The sequence below is a fragment of the Geospiza fortis genome, unplaced genomic scaffold (assembly GCF_000277835.1).
Source record: "Geospiza fortis unplaced genomic scaffold, GeoFor_1.0 scaffold59, whole genome shotgun sequence".
NCBI lineage: Eukaryota > Metazoa > Chordata > Aves > Passeriformes > Thraupidae > Geospiza > Geospiza fortis.
In genome coordinates, this window is record NW_005054381.1 from 306223 (window position 1) to 320452 (window position 14230).

Genomic DNA, 14230 nt, shown 5'->3' on the forward strand with positions numbered 1-14230 from the left:
AACACCTGTTAAGAAGTATCCACGTTTTTATGATGCTAGAAATTAAATATTGACTTGCAGTTCTTGGTAACTTCCAGATGCCAGTACTTGAACTGAATTGAATGACCTTGCAGGCTGAACTGTTTTGTCTTAACACCAATTACTGCTTTTCTTGTTGCATGCTATGGCCATCTACTGTATGATCACTTTGCTTTTACCTTTACATACCGTTCTATGTTCCATAAGAAAGTAAAACACAGTTTGTTGGTTTAAATTACTTTACAAAATCATCTCTAGACATTTCTGGATTCATCCCTGGAAGCGTTCAGGGCCAGGTTGTGTGGGGCTTTGAGCAACCTGGTCTAGTGGAAGGTGTCCCTGCCCATGGCAGGGGTTTTGGATGATCTTTAAGGTCTCTTCCAAACCAAACCATTCTAGGATTCTGTAATTTCTTAGCAACCATCTATTTGTGTGTATTTCTACAATTCAGTGTTACTGCTAAAATGAGGAACAAAGACAGTCCCTGTTTAGAAGCTCTTGGGTATACCTGCTTTGAGTAAACATGCAAGGATAAACAAGCTTCAGGGGGGGAAATTTGTGCTTAATTCTCATGCTGTTCTCACAATTTCTTCCAGATGATGAAAATGAGCGACCACCAAAAGCAGAAAATGCCAGGCAATTGAGAGAGCAAGTAAATTATCTTTTTAGCCAGAAATTTGGTAATTGCTTCTTACTCCCCATTTTTATATAGGTGTGAGTGCAATTAATGTTGCTCATGCTGCAGTTAGTGAATGAATATTCATTCACAGTGAATTATATATATGGTCATTAAAATGAAGAGATTTGAGAATTTGAGAATTGTATATGAATGTTGTGCTTTGACTCCAAAAATGATATTTTGTAAGTGATGTAGATAGTTTGGTGTTTTAAATGAAGTCCTAAGAGTCTGGATTGCTTCATGGTTCCCCTTTCCTTTTCCTTTTTTCTGTGTCAACATGGATGAAGTATTTATTTTGCTGGCAGTCCATGGTTCTTCTCAGGGCTTCATAATCCTGACCTCTTAATACTTGGGATTAGAGTAATTTTAAAATTGCAATTTAACCCTTTTTCTGTGTATAGTTTTGTTTGTTTTTTTTATTTTGCTTTGTACAGTAGCAATGACCTGGGTTTCCTTATCTGAAATTCCTTCACTTGTGCTGCATTGAATTGCTTTTCATAGCATTGCGGGAAATGCTTTGTTTTCCTTTGTGTAGCTATCTCCTTTAATATCCTGCTCTGTAAGAGCAGTCTGTGTTCTTCATATGCTGAACTGTCAGAGCTGGAGCTGTGACTGATGCTCTCATAGTCATGTTCATGAGTGTAATCCAGAACCTTATTTCTAAAACTGTAATTGCTTCATTGTCAAGTGAATTTCTGATAGTTTCAGATCTGATAGAAAGCATGGTTTGTATTTTGTTTCTTAATCCTTTGAGGATTTCCTTACACTTTTTCTTCAGTGTAATCAGAAATACTGTGGGTTTGAAAATAAACATGACCTCTCTCACTTAGGTGAAGCCACTGGTATGAATTTTCCTGTGAAAGTTCCATACAGAAAAATCACTAACAACCCTGGCTGTGTGTTGGTGGATGGAATGCCTCCAGGTGTGGCATTTAAAGCACCCAGTTATCTGGAACCCAGCTCAATGAGGAAGATTTTGGATTCAGCAGAGTTTATCAAGTTCACTGTGGTTAGGTATGTAGTTGCCATTAATTAGATTGTGAGTACAATCCCATAGCTGGAATAAATGTGAGAGAATAGAAGTTGTAGTGCATCTCTAAATAAGTGCTGGCTTTTTTTGGATAACAATATATCAGGTCAAATGAAGCCCAGATGTTCCTAGCATGAACAAAAGAGGACATGTCCAATTTGGTATGACAAAAGGCATGTTACCAATACTGCATATGACAGCAAGCTGTCTTTTCAGTTCAAATCTAATCACAATATGCTAAAAAGTCCTATAGTTTCCTGGGCCTTGCTCTGCCAGTCATAATCAAGTTTTGAAACAAGTCCAGAGCTCATTGGTTTCTATTCAATGTTTGAAAATACAATATTGTCCAATTATAGTATAAGGGAATTTCATTTGTATCTGGATATCTCCATAGATATACACACACACATACCCAAAGTTAATTACTATGCATTGAAGCAGAGCAGATCAAACTTTGGAATCATTCTAAGGAGGAGTTGAAAATAAAAACTGATCAGTTTCTGTAACTTCTCAAATCACAGATGACTTCACAGGAGTTTAAAAGCTTACATTTCTCTTTAGAGAGAGAAATTTCTTAGATTTTACTAAGGAATCTGAATTCTCAACCCGTAATCATGACATATTCTAAACCAAAAGGACTTTGATGTGTTTTTGAATTGAACCCTGAAGAGGTGATTCCTTGCTAAGTAGCAGTGACCAAGGGAAGGGTTTAGCCCTTCCATACATGTTACTTTTCAAAATGCTAGTTTTGAAGAACCAAAGTCCCCAAGACCTACTAGTCCTTCTGTTTTACTTGCCTTTCTTTTCATGTTTTAGCATGACCTCTGTTATAGAAGGTATGGGGAGGTTACATTGGGAGAAAACACCATGCAGTGCATTTCAGAATCAGTAATTTTTATATATTTTTCCAGGCCGTTTCCAGGACTTGTGATTAACAATCGTAAGTATTTATGAGACACTGATGACAAATGCATTTTTTTTAACCTACCAAGTTTCATTTTCTACATTGTGTCTTAGTGGCAGAGGCCCCAAGTTGCTGAGGTCTCTGTATAATTTTGCCTGTGTATTTCTCATTAAGATTTCCTGACTAAACATGGATGTGCAGTTAACTTGAGGGCAGGGGGATAAATTTACATTTAAACAGCATAAGATTAGCATTGCCTTGATAGGAAAATGCAAGACTCTGATTTTGTATTTTTCAGCTGCAGAAGCCCAAAGAAATTTAGGATCCTGACTGAGCAGCACACTTACATGAGTTGCTATGTTGTTGGTTTAAATCCATCACAGCAGCTGTTAGTAAGAGCTTTCCAATAGCTGCACAACCTTGTTCCAGTAAAAAATTCTGCTGAAACTATAACATTTTAGAGAGGCAGACTGTGGTTAGCTGAAGTGCCATGGCCAATTTGGCCCTCACAATGAAATTGTTTGGGGTAGTGGGAAGGAAAGGTATAGTATTTTGGTTGCTAAAACAATTGTGACCTGGTTGTTAGATGCAATTTAGGCAAAAAAACAAACCACAAAGAGTGTCACTAGTGTACCTTGTGTTGTGTTCTTTATGAGCCAGTGTAGATTAGAAATTCAGAGGCCAAATAACCTGTCACAAACTGGCCTTACCCAGCTGGAGCCTTAGCACCCAGTGTTTGTTCAGATACATTCAGCCACCAGAAGATTCCAGCTCACATGCACTGCAAGTAGGAGATGTCCTCAGGAGGATATTGTAGGATATTGCAGCCAGTGACTCCCACTGACCTGCTCACAGACCTAGGTGCACTTCTGAGATGGCAGAGAGGTCTCTGCAAGGGAGAGCCTTCCAGGCAGGTAAATGTGGAATAGTATTTCCAGGGAATTCAGTTAGAAATGAAAGAATCCATTGAGCTGTGGTCAGTTCAGCATAAGTTGTTCAATGTGTGTTGGGACTGGGGGAGCAGGTTGGCCATGAGGTTTGGGCATTGTCTGTGTCCACTAATTATGACCAAAATGATTATAATTATTTATATATACTATATAATATATACATAATATAAATATATACACATATACACACACTATATATATACTATATATATTATATATATGGATGGATACCAAGGTGAATGAGTGACAGGGTCACTAATTATGATCAAGATGATCTTACACTGATGGATACCAAGGTGAATGATTGAAAGACTCTGAGCCAACTGCATATAAGTATTATTTTTAATTTATTATTTATTCTTCATCTAAAAAACATGTGGAAACTTAAGAGGAAAGTTTTGGTGCTTGCAGGCAAGACAGGAAATGTTTTTTCTCTAACAGAAAGAATTGAACTGCATCTCAGTCACAGTGTTAGTGACCTGTTCATGTGACAAGTTTAAGGATTTGCAGATTCAAAGGTTTTTCTTGTGTTGCATGTGAACCATTTTCATTGTGAAGTAAAACAATGGTCATGTTTAATCTTAGAGCTGCTAGAAGAAGCTGAAGCAGAAGCAGAGTCACCAGCAGCACCAGCAGCAGCCACTACCACAGCAGTACTACCAGGTGATGCAGAGTGTGACATGTGTCCTTGCAGGAGGGTGGGAAATGGGGTTCTGCATCTCACTGGCAGAGATCATTACAGTCATGTCCTAGGTGTAAGGTGCTCATGATGAGCCATTTCATTTTGAGAAATGAATAGCTGTTTACTTTAATGACTGTTAAGCTTTAAATAACTTTATTAGCTGTTAAACATTAGTGGAAAGTGCCTCTCCTTTCTTCAAGCTGTGTCATTGGTGTGTTCCTTGATTTGATTTTTACAGATGATGAGTGAGCTGGAAAGAAGGATTAGTGGGGCCAATGTGTAAAGGCAATTCAGCATCCATTTATTAATGTCTGCTTAACTCAAATGTGTGCATGCCTGCATGTACAGCCAAGTGAAGTTTGCCTGCAGAGCTGGCAGAGGGGTCTGGGTAGAGTTTCTGTAGTCTGAACAGAGAATTTAGCTTTGGGCTGTGAATTAACTAAAGGAAATTCGGTTGGGCAACTTCACTTTGATCCAATACAGCTTTTAAATGTTCATATACCTTTTAAAAATGTGTGTGCTAAGTTGGTGTAGTGTGGGGAAAACTTCTGCAATTGACTGAATAAATCATTACACAAAGAAGCTGGGAAACCAAGAGAAAACATCTGATAAACATTTTAAGAGTAAGGGACACTTGTATGGTGCAAATTATTATAAAGGAAGCTGCTGGTTCCTCTGTTTCCATGTGGAGGTGTGGGAGGGAGGAGACAGCTGCTGATGATTTGTAGTCTGTTGGTCCTTAACATCTGCAGTGTTAAAAAGGTCAAATGGTTTCCCCAGAACATGTTCATCTACAATCCATGCAGAGATAGTAGAAAACTCAGCATGGAATTAAAGCATACTTGTCCTCTGTTATGCACCTTCCCACTGTGCCCCAGAGTACACAGACTTGCCATCACAGACAGTGCTTGGGAGAAGTGGGTGTTCTTTCTTTAAGCTGCTCCAAATTTGGTGTATTCTGTGCAAATGCACATTAACTGTTCTGGGTCTTGGTGATATGTCTGCCACAGTAAACCTTTCTTAGAAGAGAAAGTGTTGCATAGTTAAATGTAATAAATGTTTGGGGATATTTTATATTTTGTTGCAGACTATAGAAAAGCTACACAAATTTATCTCAGTCAAAGAGATATGAGTCTGATTGTTTAGGAAAATATGAGGTGCTTTTTTGAAGGAAAACTTGATTTCCCTAATCTGATTCATCTTGTTGAAACTATATTCATATTCATTTGACTGTATTTTTTTTCATTTAAGAGCCAGCTGAACCAAGCCAAATAGAAGTATCTCTAGGAGGTAAGTGCTTGTCTTCAGTTACTATTAAGAAATATTTTTAAGTAATGCTGAACAAAGTTGCATCTGTTTTTAAAGTCAGGTCAATCAAAATCAAGAAGAGGTCTTTTACTGGTTCCTGGCACATTTCCTCATTTATAGTAATATCATGCTGCATCATGTGAAGAATACTTAGCAGCAAAAATTACTATGCTAATAATTTTACAAAGGAGTTGTAGGAATTCTTTGTGGTTGGTGAGTCTTGCCTATACATAGGCTCTGAGTGACTTCATATCCTGAATGATGCATTTAGTTATTCAGTGCAGTAGTTTCCACAAGTGATGCAAGTGAGTGCTTGCCATCATCAGGAACTCTGAATGCCACATTGGCCTGGATACACTGTGTTGGGGGCAAGGGAGGGGAGCATTGTTGTTCTTCTAGCACTTAAACTCTGGAAAACATCCAACTTTCCTATTGTCCAAGAATATACTTGAACTCTATCCTTTTCAGATAGAATCACAGAATCATTTAGTTTGGAGAAGCCTTCTAAAAGCATCATCATTATATTGCAGTGGAAATGGTAATTTTCACAGAATCAGATTGCTGTGAATATGCTTTTATTTCTTATTATTAGTTTTAAGAGATAATGAATGCTTTTCATGTTTTTATAAAATTTTACTTAAGTAAAACAGTAACAAAATGGGTGGGGAAGTTCCACTTTTTCATTCACTACTACTTTTTTAACAGATAACACAGAAACAGAAGAACAGTTTCAAATAAAGCAAGATCCACACCTGACGTCATAGACCTCATCAATACTGGGTAAAAGAATTTAGTGTTTCTTGAAGTCAACACCTGTCAAGGAATAATATTTTTATATTTTTGGCTGGGGAAAGGAGAGATGAAGTGTAATACTGAATGTCAGAAGGTGCCAGTACTTTAGTTGTGAATTATTTTGCACTTTCTTATCCAAATACAGTATAAAGCACACTGTGTTCAAATTTGTGACGAAGTCCTAGAAAAATATGGCATAAAATGTGTGATGGTAATCACATATCTCAGAAGCAGAGCAAGTGAAAGCTGAGGGGATTAGTGTTTATGTAAAGCTCTGACATGGTTGTGTGAAAAAGCATTATTATTCTTGGTAGTGCACATACATTTCCAAATTGTAATTGAGCAGGAAAGCTCTTTACTGTGATTGTCTGAGTATTGTCTGAGCTTGGGACACTCAGTAAAACTATTAACTGTCATGGCAAACCAACCTCCTTTAAAAGTTTCCTTTATTTTATTTTCATAAATTAAACTTTTATTTATTTAAAAGCCTAGTTTAATTTACAATGCCCAAATGTCCAAATCTTTCTCTTACTCTGTTTTTAACGTCACTTGTTCCTAAAAATTATGTTTTTGTGGTGGTGGAGAGGAATGTTAGCAATGCTATCACATCACCAAATCTAAAATGCTCACTCAAATGGTTTGGAGTCTCTGTGCTTCATTCAAAGAAAATGGTAGTGCTTCTTCCCATTTCAGTTTTTTTGGTAATACTGAACCCCAAATATCTTCCTCGTTATGCAGCATTTGATGCTTCAGCAATTTGATTTAATTGGTATAACGTTAAATGAAGCATTGGCTAGGGGAGCCTGGAGCCTCTGGGTTTCATTCCTGGCACCATCTGAGCTTTTGGAGCTGAGGGACAGCCTTGGTACAGCATGAACACAGCCCAGGACAATGAAATGATGTGGTGGGAAGCTGCAGGAGCTGACAAACCAGCATCCCAACTGTGCTCTGAGCACTGCAGGCACAGCAATGGTGCTCTTATTTAATCAGTGAAGTCTGTTTGTCATAAAACTGAATGTGGCAGGATAAGAGATACTGAAGGAAAAACTTTGATTCAACATGGGACGCACTGCAAGCAGTGAGAAATAAAAAAACATCTCACTTGTCAATTAAAGGTCACAAAAATGTTGTCTGAGCAATGGCTGCACAATTTGATGCTGCAGCAGTTCAGAGTTTTGGATGCTTTAGGCCATCCACTGAATTTATACCAAAATAAGTATTTGTTCTAAATTCTGACAAGAGAATGCTAGAGCACCGATTTAATCTCATATTTATTGAGAGCAATATTCAGTTTCTGCATGCTTGCTGAATCTATGTCACAATACAACACACATGAATGACACTCACACGCTGAGATGTCCAAGGCAAAAAAGGCACATTTATTACTGGACCTCAATATTTATAGAATTCCAAAAGTGATCATGGATTGGAGGATAAAATTGCCACCTCTCCAACCACACTGGTCAAACCAACAGTCTATCACGTCTCTCCTCCTCCAGAAAGGGATGCAAAACAATCATTATTTACATGAAAAGTGCATGAGAAAGCTTAGAAGAACTTTAGGAGAACAGGGAGACAAATCTAGGCCTAAAAAACTGGAAAATAGAATACACACTGCTCATAGCTGTAATAAGGCACAAGGCTTCAATGAAATTAACCTAATTTTTTAATTTCTCTTACCTAGTCAGAAGCTGCCCGTTCTGAGAAGAGCCTGCTCGGCCTGTCTAGAGCTCTGTAATATAATTGTATAAGAGAAGTATCTTCTATACAAACCCTTTTGTACTATTATATAGAAATGTCTACTTTTTCAGCAGTTCTGTGAATTGACCTACTAATGACTGTAGATTTGGATTGTATGAATTTACTTTGGAATATATTTTAAGGACTAAATTTGATGCCGGGGAGATGGCAGGGATTAAAATCAACAGGGACATAGCTCAGGCTGTATACATTTTCCAATAAAGCTGAATTTCACTGTACCTGAATGCATCCTAACTTTTGTAATGAAAAAATTCCTGCAAAGAGTTCACTTTGTTTACTTTGGAGAAAAAAACCCCTCTACATTAATGTTCAGCTGTTACTTTAATGTCTCATTGGACAACAGTATTTGTATATTTGAATTAATTTTTCCTGTTGTATCTATCATAATTCATATGTTTTTCCTAAATAAAAGATAATTTTATCCACTTGATGGTTAGTGTGCATTAATGAGATAGACTGTGAAATGGTCAATATTCCAGTGTGTGGATTAGGAAGCAACTGAAATGAAACCCCATCAGTTTATTCTGTTAATTCAAAGTAGTAAGTACATGTTCCATCAGAGTATCACACAGTTTACATATCATGGGTTTGGTCTTACAGTCCTGCCATGGGCAGTAGTTGTGTGGACTTGTGTGAGAGCTTTTCTGCTGAAGGCTGTGGGGGATGCTCTTCTGTCCATCTAGAACTAGTTATGGAAACATGCTACAACCTGCTCCAAGTCCTATTATGTCAAAAACTCAGAATATTCTGTGCAAACAGCAATTAAATTAAGTCCCCTGTGGTCCTGGTTATGCACCACAACAGGTAAAACCATGTATATATATATATATTTTCAAATTTCACAAACCATAAGAGATGCACAGTTCTGGCTATAAGATAATCTCTAAAAATGCAGATCATTTGCAAAGGTTTCTCTTTTACTGGCAGGAATCTGAGATGATTGCATTATGCACAAATGGTAAGTGATATTCCCTGATGAAGAAATAAAGACCTTTCTGATGTTTTTCAAGACTGTGCATGTAGTTATGTCTTACAGCAAATCAAGTCCTAGCAGTAATTCTGTAGGCAGGTAGAACATGCTGCAGCATGGTTATGTCCTGCCAGCAGAGAAGTAAGGTCCAGTCCTGCTGTTGAGACTGCAATCCAGCTCTGGCTGGGTGATGTGATTGGATCTTCAAGGAAAATTCTGAAGCCTTAAATTCAGTTGAGTGCAGTGTCTGTTCTTGGGAGCAACCTGAAATTCAGCAGGTAAATTCAGAGCAACAAACACATTTCAGTCATTCTGGAGATAAGGGAGACCCTACAGGACATCTGCTTGTGTTTGACAACATGCAGAGCTAGGTGCTCCCACTTGAATACTGGGACCTTGTGCTGGTGATGTCAGCAGGGGCAGGGTTAGCTCCATGCTGAGGCATTTTGAAAAAGCTCATCCTGGTCTTACCTTCCTTCTCTCCAGATGGGAGCTGGTGCCTTCCTGCCTCAGCAGACAGCATTCCCAGCCCCATGGAGTGAGGCCACCTGCTGTACCTTACCTGTTAACCCAGCCACGTGGGCACTGTCCACATTATAACCACCACCACATTTACCTGCTGCTCACTTGAACAGACATGCTGAGCCAGTGAACCTCCAGCAGTAGTTCAGGACCAGGTTTCACACTTGCTTCTAGACATGTTTAGAATGATGAAATGACATAATGCAGCTTTGCCCAGGCTTCAGCTGGCCTGACTTCCCCTTCTGAAAAAAGCAGGATGGTTCATCCCTTCTTTACTCACAGCCCTCTTTAGGAGGCACTTTCAGCACAGCTGCCTGCCCAGCTGTTTGCTGCTGGTGGAGTTCTTACTGCTCACTCAAAAATGAGGGCAGTGTCACAGCAAAGGAACTGGGAAAATAAATAATTCCAAGGTATTGCCTTGTCAAGTGTGTAACAGCAGAGTGGCTCTGCTGAAACTCTGTATGCAGGAGCTGAAAGAAAAAGGAAGTGAAAGTGATTGCAGTGGTGTTGCTGAAAGGACTGGAGTGGGCATTGGGCAGCAGCATGTCCATCTTCAGAGCCATCAGGGAGTGGCCCCGCTGGACATCTGGCAGCTTCGAGCAGCTTCTCACAGAAGCCACCTCCAGAGCCCCCCTGCTACCAAAAACCAGACTGCAAAACCAAAAGAACTTAGCTTGTTCAGATGGAATGTTCCTCTTCTGAGAATTTTCTTCTGAAATCTTGCTTCTTGACACGTATTAGATGTGTGAGACATTTGATGGAAGGCTCAAACAGCCCTGGATGGATCTTTTTTCATATTTGTGGTTGTGTAATATGCAAGGGACTTCCCTTGCATATAGGGAAGTCCCCCTGTTAAAATAAAAAGAAACCAAAAGTACATGACCATTCAGCCCTGTGCCCAGCTAAGGTGGTGAGCAGGGCTGGGACTGACTCAGGTTCTCGGGGGCTCCCCAAGGGAACCTTTTGGTGGCAGATTTTGAAGAAGCTGCAAAAGACTGAAAGGAAATGGTGATGCAAGGGGAGGGCTCTTGCACACTGAGCCTGTGGCTGCCCCATCCTGGCTGTGCTGTGCCCCATACTCCCCAGGTGCCATTCCTACACACACAGACAGTACTGCCATTCCTGGGGCTCAGGGAGTGCATCACATGCTTCATTCAGCCATTCCAGCTCTCATAGAGAGGGTGAAGGTGCCTCTGGCTGTCATATCCAAGGCACCTGTCCCTGACCCTCTCCTGCAATTACCTGTGCCATCATGGGGCAGCATCAGCAGTCAGAGGAGTCCTTTGGATACCAGGGCAGCCAGCCTGGGCCTCACCCTTCACTGCCCTCTGATTCCAGAGCTCCCTCCAGGTTATCTCCGAGGCCTCCCAGCTCACCTCCTCCCCAGCCCTGGAGCCACTGCAAGGGCTGGGCTGGGAAACACCAGCTCGGTACAAACCACAGCGAGTGAACAATTACGGGTGCGATTGCAGCGGCAGTTCCGCTTCCCCAGGGCTGTAACAGAGAGCAGAGCTGAGCCAGGGCAGAGGGGAGGGGAGAGCACCCAGACAGGCAGGAGCCGGGTCCGGAGCAGAGCCCTGCGGGCAGGAGCAGCAATGGGGGACGCCTTCATCCGGCACATCGAACTGCTGGGCTACGAGAAAAGGTTTTTCCCCAGCCAGCACTATGTGAGTATCAGCAGCGTTCTGGCATGTAAGGACTGAGGACTGGACAGGGTAAAAACCCTGGCCAACAAATTTTCTTAGGTAAATGTGACTGAGAGCCTAAACGCTTCCTTTTAAGGGAGTCATAGCTGATAACATGAGCTGCAGGCAGCCAGAGACTAAACTGTCCTGAACACACAAGATTTCAGGCACCTCCTTTGCAAGCCATTGGCTACTTTGCAGTCTTGGAAAGGGCTTTTTCCTCTTTGTTTCCCACCCACCTGCATGGTTCTGTCCCCTCTAGATCTATTCCAATTCCCCTAGTGCCCAGTTTATTTGCTGGCAAGGCAGAGCTATTTGCATTGGGGTGGTGGAAGGAAAACATTCCATTTTATCTGAAACTGGACCATCCCCAGGGTTCCCCGGGCACAGTGGGGAGTGGTGTCCCACTTGCCTGCAAAACTGCAGCCTCTGCTTTGCTCCTCAGGTCTACATGTTCCTGGTGAAGTGGAATGACCTCTCCGAAAAGGTTGTCTACCGCCGCTTTACTGAGATATATGAGTTCCACGTGAGTCCTCCCAGGACACATGGGCTTGGGGTGGGGAAAAAGGAGGGTGAATGCCATCTGAAATTGCCTCAAAGCAAACCTGGTTCAAAAGAGGCTCCTGGGTCCAGTTCTTTGATCTCTTTTGAAGGTGGGAGCCATTGGCTCTGTGTCCCTGGGCACACAGTGCCGAGGTGTGGGATCCAGCCAAGACATGCTGGTGGCAGCAGGGCGAGCATCAGGAAAGGAGCCCAGCTAGGGGCAGAGGAGTGGGTGTCACAGCGTGTTCCCCTGGTGCCATCCTCACTGTTGTGCCTGGCTCTGCTCTGCAGAAAGCGCTGAAGGAGATGTTCCCCATTGAATCCGGGGACATCAACATAGAGAACCGGATCATCCCGCACTTGCCAGGTGAGGGGCAAGCACCGTGGCTGGGGGTGAATAGAAATTGCAGCTAGCTGGGAAATTCCCTGGTGGGTTGAGCTGTGCTGGCTGCCTCCAAGACAGGTGGGTGGTGCAGTATTTCCTGTACACCAGGCTTGAAATCAAAACCCCAGAAAGATCTGAGCAGTGGCAGTGGTTATTCCCAACACTCAGCAGCCCTACAGACCCCGTCCTTGCTCTCTGAAGGCACCCAGAGGCACGTGCAGAAGAATCAGCTGTGACCCCTATGACTCCTGGCTGGTGCAAGGTGTCTGGCTTTGAGGAGGCTGAACTGAGTGGAGCTGAGCTGAGCCCTCTGTTGGTGACATCATCACTGGTGTTGGCTTAATGCCCTTGTGGCAACACAGATACTTTGTAAGAGGAAGCAATGCAATATGCCTTCAATGACAGAGAATGAACTCTGGATCCGAACAGCTGATGTTTTGTCTCTAAGCAAGGTGCATGTCAGAAAACTTCCCCATTTTATTTAATTTCCTGCTTTAAAGGAAGCAGAAGGGAGTCTGAAAAAGAGCTGCAGTTGTGGTCAACATCTCTGGAGGAGGAGTAAGCCTGCACTATGTAGCAGTGTGGGTGCCAGTCAGCTGGACTAACATCAACCACCATGCTGGGCCACTTCCATCACACTGCCCCCCACCGTGCTGGAGCTGGTCAAAGCATCCTTATTCCCTTTGGGGAACTGAGAGCACTGGGGACCAGACAAGTGTCAGACTGCTGGGGGCATGGGCTGCCACTGACCACACAAAAGTATCTCGCATCATGTGGTTCAACACTACTTGAGGTGGGGATTGCCAGCAGTATTTTAGAGTTCTGGAGTCAAGAACACCACAACCAGTGGGGTGGGAGGATAAATATGTCTCTTCTGACTGCAGGCTAGTCCCCTGAGCCCCTCTTGGTGCTCTGGTACATCTGCTGTGTTTCTGGCCCAGCAATTGGGCTTAGTCTGAACACACATGTAGGAGTTACCCTAAAACTGAAATAGGGTCAAACAGGATCATTGCTGGGCTTGCAAGAGCTGTGCCCCCACAAAACTTATTGGCACAATGCAGCCACACAGCACCTTGGGGCCAGACCCACTTGTTTGCAGGGCAAAATTAATGATTCAGAGCAGTGTGCTTGGGAAAGTATTAAAGACAAGGCATTCTGGCTGCTTTTCTGAGCCCTTTTTCCTCTCCCCCAGCCCCAAAGTGGTTTGATGGGCAGCGCTCAACTGAGAACAGGCAGGGCACACTGGCTGAGTACTGCTACACTCTGGTGAACCTGCCCCACAAGATCTCCCGGTGCCTGCATGTGGTCAACTTCTTCAAAGTCCGTCACGATGACATGAACCCTGTCACAGACAGCCAGTGAGTCCTGCTGCCTGCTGTTTGGAGGGAAATCCTGCATTCCTGGCCTTGGATGCTGGCAGGAGCCTGCAGGGAGGGTGCTGATGGATAGGGCTGCTTGGCATTGAGCTGTCTTTGCTCTGACCTGTCTAGGATCAAGAAGCCTGAGGTCTTCCTCCTGCCAAAGGATTCCAAGAAAAACCCCACTGGTAAGAGGGCTGCAAAGTGGCTGCCTCAGCAGCAGTGAAGCCTGCTGGGGAGAGAGGTTGTCATTCCATGGCAGATACCCTCACTACGAACATGATTGCTATACCAGAGCTGCAGCTGTGGTGAAGCCAAATCTTTGGGGGGGAATAAGTCATTGTCCTGAAATCCAGTTGGTTTGGGGCTGAAAGAGGCTGGGAGGGCACTTTGGGCTGTCCTGGGGCTGTTTTTGGCCTGTGTTTCTGGGCTGGGGGCTGGAGGAGGGAACATCTGTCACTTCTCTCATGCAGACATCACGGGCCCCATTGTCCTGCAAACGTACCGAGCCATCGCTGACTATGAGAAGAGCTCCACATCTGAGATGGCTCTCAAGGCTGGGGACCTGGTGGATGTTGTGGAGAAGAGTGAGAATGGTATGTGTCCATCCCCCTGGAGAGCTCCTGAGCTCCAGCCCACTCCC

The 14230-nt window shown here is 42.8% G+C and overlaps 2 protein-coding genes across 2 annotated transcripts in view; both read left to right on the plus strand.

Moving 5' to 3' along the window:
* The window catches only part of LOC102035636 (general transcription factor II-I), a 71154-nt gene extending 62605 nt beyond the window's left edge, over positions 1–8549 (plus strand). The window contains exons 31-37 of the mRNA XM_031060369.1: positions 615–698; positions 1528–1711; positions 2639–2667; positions 4167–4244; positions 5515–5553; positions 6277–6351; positions 8048–8549. Coding sequence (XP_030916229.1) covers positions 615–698; positions 1528–1711; positions 2639–2667; positions 4167–4244; positions 5515–5553; positions 6277–6335 — 473 coding nt within the window. The 3' untranslated portion in view covers positions 6336–6351; positions 8048–8549. The remainder of the gene's footprint in view (positions 1–614; positions 699–1527; positions 1712–2638; positions 2668–4166; positions 4245–5514; positions 5554–6276; positions 6352–8047) is intronic.
* A 2614-nt stretch (positions 8550–11163) lies between these two features.
* NCF1 (neutrophil cytosolic factor 1) overlaps positions 11164–14230 on the plus strand; it is a gene marked incomplete at its 3' end in the record, with an annotated part of 7786 nt that continues 4719 nt past the window's right edge. The window contains exons 1-6 of the mRNA XM_005425140.2: positions 11164–11283; positions 11747–11827; positions 12136–12211; positions 13422–13587; positions 13720–13775; positions 14061–14183. Coding sequence (XP_005425197.1) covers positions 11212–11283; positions 11747–11827; positions 12136–12211; positions 13422–13587; positions 13720–13775; positions 14061–14183 — 574 coding nt within the window. The remainder of the gene's footprint in view (positions 11284–11746; positions 11828–12135; positions 12212–13421; positions 13588–13719; positions 13776–14060; positions 14184–14230) is intronic.